General features: G+C 40.4%; 1 protein-coding gene across 1 annotated transcript in view; it reads left to right on the top strand.

The window, feature by feature from the left end:
• The window catches only part of GLB1 (galactosidase beta 1), a 34,815-nt gene extending 34,116 nt beyond the window's left edge, over positions 1-699 (top strand). Inside the window, exons 17-18 of the mRNA XM_031059385.1 lie at positions 179-251; positions 691-699. Coding sequence (XP_030915245.1) covers positions 179-251; positions 691-699 — 82 coding nt within the window. The remainder of the gene's footprint in view (positions 1-178; positions 252-690) is intronic.
• The last annotated feature ends 1,928 nt before the right edge of the window (positions 700-2,627 follow it).

Below are 2,627 nucleotides of genomic sequence, written 5' to 3'. Positions count from 1 at the left end.
CAGCAGGATGGTCCCTCTGATGGAGCCAGCTGCCTCCTGAAGGTCTAGCAAGAAGGAATATTCCTAATGCTAAAACTGTGGGTCCTCAAATCTTTCCTGGTGCATCTCCTTGGAATTTGCAAGTGTGTTGCTTGCACAGGAGCTGAGTAATGAGCACAATATTCTCTCATTTTGGCAGACAGTGCAAGTACGGTATTTGGTCGGAATTAGTTCATAAAAACCAGAAGTTTTACACTAATCCCCTCTGGAAGGTAGGTAGATGCTTGCAATTCTGTAGGGGGATACCCTTTGAAATCTACCCATAGAGTAGCTGTAGTGGCTTAGCTTACCACAGATTTAATTTTTTTCAGCTCTGGAGTGGAGTTTGTAAACTTAGTCTGTAATCCTGTTTATGCATGAATGAAAGCCTTTAAATGTGGTTATTTGGGATGAATGAGCAAATAGAAGAACAAGAACTGACTGTGTGCTATATAGTTGAATTCTATTTCTTAACTTATATATGAGACTCTTTCATAATTTAACTATCTTACTAAGTGTTAGTCAACATTTTCTCATCCCTGAATGACAGGATTGAGACTTGACCTTGTCGTCCTTTAGACTCTCTGTGCCTTTTGTAATTCTCTGGTGCAGACAGCTCTCCAATCTCCTGCTCTTTGGGAGCTTCAGAGTGCCTGTTGTTTCCTTTTGCAGTTTTTTTGATGAAATACTAATTTTTTGTTTGCACAGTTTGAATACTTGCAGCATTGACTAGCAATAATCCTTCTGCCTGGACAGGAAGCACTATCCACCTGACAGATGTGTATCAAGGTGTTCAGAAATGACAATTACAGAAGAAGGATAATCCTGTGGTTTGCAGTGTGCTCTGAAGGAGGTGATGCTGTTATTGTACAGGCTGAGGAGGTGACAACATTATAACAGATAATACATGAATAAAGGTTTGTAAGAGATGATCTAGCCCTATGTCTCTCTACCCTAAGGCAACATCATTTGTATCTCATATATCCTCAGTGTGTTTCTTTAACCTAGCCTTCAAGATTTCTTGTGATGAAAACTCCAGTCTTTCCTGGGCAAGTTATTCCAGTGTTTACTATTAGGAAACTTGTTAGTAGTAACTGAAGCCATCATTGCTGTATGTAAGCCACTTATAACTTTCACTGTCCACAGCCAACACAAAGTGTGTATTTGTGCTCTGAGGCTCTTTTGTGCCCTCTCACTTACCTTATCACTCTTTTAACTTATTTAGAGAAATTTTAAGAGGTGCAGGTTAACACAGAGATTTAGCAAGGATGTGAAAGGGCAACCAGCTCCTGAATGACTTGGTCCAGGTGCTACAGCATCTCTTTTTGATAGAAGTTGCTGAGTTGCAAGACAGTTGTCTTGCAGACTGGGACTTTAAGGAATAGCATTTAACCTCAAAGTCCTGGCTGGGGGCTTATGTGACAGAAGAAACTGGAAACTGCAGAAGAATGGGGTCTGCTTTAGTGGTTTTCCTTCAATGAGAAGGTAAAACTAGGCAGAAATAGATTATCCTAGAACTTGGTGCCATGGGCTGACTTCAGAAATGTTTGAAAAGTACATCACAAGGATCTTTCTTATGCTTTTGCTGAATAAAGTGTGTAGGTTTAAAAATCCCTTTTCAGAAAATATTTTCTGTTGCTTGTTATGTTATCAAATATGGGAGTAGTGACCTTCCCCTGCTTTGAGGGAAATGTTGAAGGTCTGTGTTGCCTCAAGACATTTCACAAAAACAGAGCTTATTTCAGGAAATGCAATCCCTTTTGACTAGGATATATGGTGTGGCCAAGGAATTTGGGATATATTTAAGAACTCCTGTTTTGGGCTTTAGCACATACACCTGTCCCTCAGGAGGCCAGTATATACAGAGCTCCAGAGCTCAGGATCCTAGGAAGGTCCCACATTTAACTCCATAGAGTTGGATTGGGAAGCACAGACTTGTTCCTGAGGCTCCCCAGCACACTTTGATAGCAGACCCTGTGCCAGCATCATGGTTACCTCACTGTCTTGCACTCTGGTGTTGTGCTTAGAGTTGCATGATCGTAATTCAGCCTTTTAAAATCTTTGGGTGTACAAGAGAGGGGAAAAAACTTATGAGGCACCCTTATGAAATTAAGAACTGAGTTTGAAACTCCAATTGGAGGTGCCTTTATTAAGTAAAGTGGATTTGTTGAATATCAGTGCAAATTCAGTAGGAAATTGCAGGCAATATCTATCATCTGAAAGGCTTTTCCCATTTTCTTTTTCAGTGTAAGTATATACACTATTTTTATTAAACTTAGTGCTTCTGTAGGGCTCATGCTTCTCTACTAATATTAACTGATCATTTTCAGTGTTTGTAAATGTGGGCCAGAGCACAGATCTGGGCCAGAGTGGGCAGATGCCTAGCAACTCATCCCTCTGATGCTATAGCTAAGAAATTCGTACCTATTTCCTGTTTCATTCTCCCTGAACTCTTGCTGGTTCTTCCTCTCACAGTAGGGAAGTCTTACATGTAGAGGAACTGAAAAAATTTCCTTCAATATGTCTTTATTTGTCTAAAATGGAGTTGATCTCCAATCCTTCCACCTCCCTGTGGAGGATTGCTTGCTGTTTGCAAGCTGAATGAAGAT

The sequence above is a fragment of the Geospiza fortis genome, unplaced genomic scaffold (assembly GCF_000277835.1).
Source record: "Geospiza fortis unplaced genomic scaffold, GeoFor_1.0 scaffold346, whole genome shotgun sequence".
Taxonomy (NCBI): domain Eukaryota; kingdom Metazoa; phylum Chordata; class Aves; order Passeriformes; family Thraupidae; genus Geospiza; species Geospiza fortis.
Note: the sequence above shows the minus strand (reverse complement) of the source record. Positions and strands in the feature narration are given on the sequence as shown.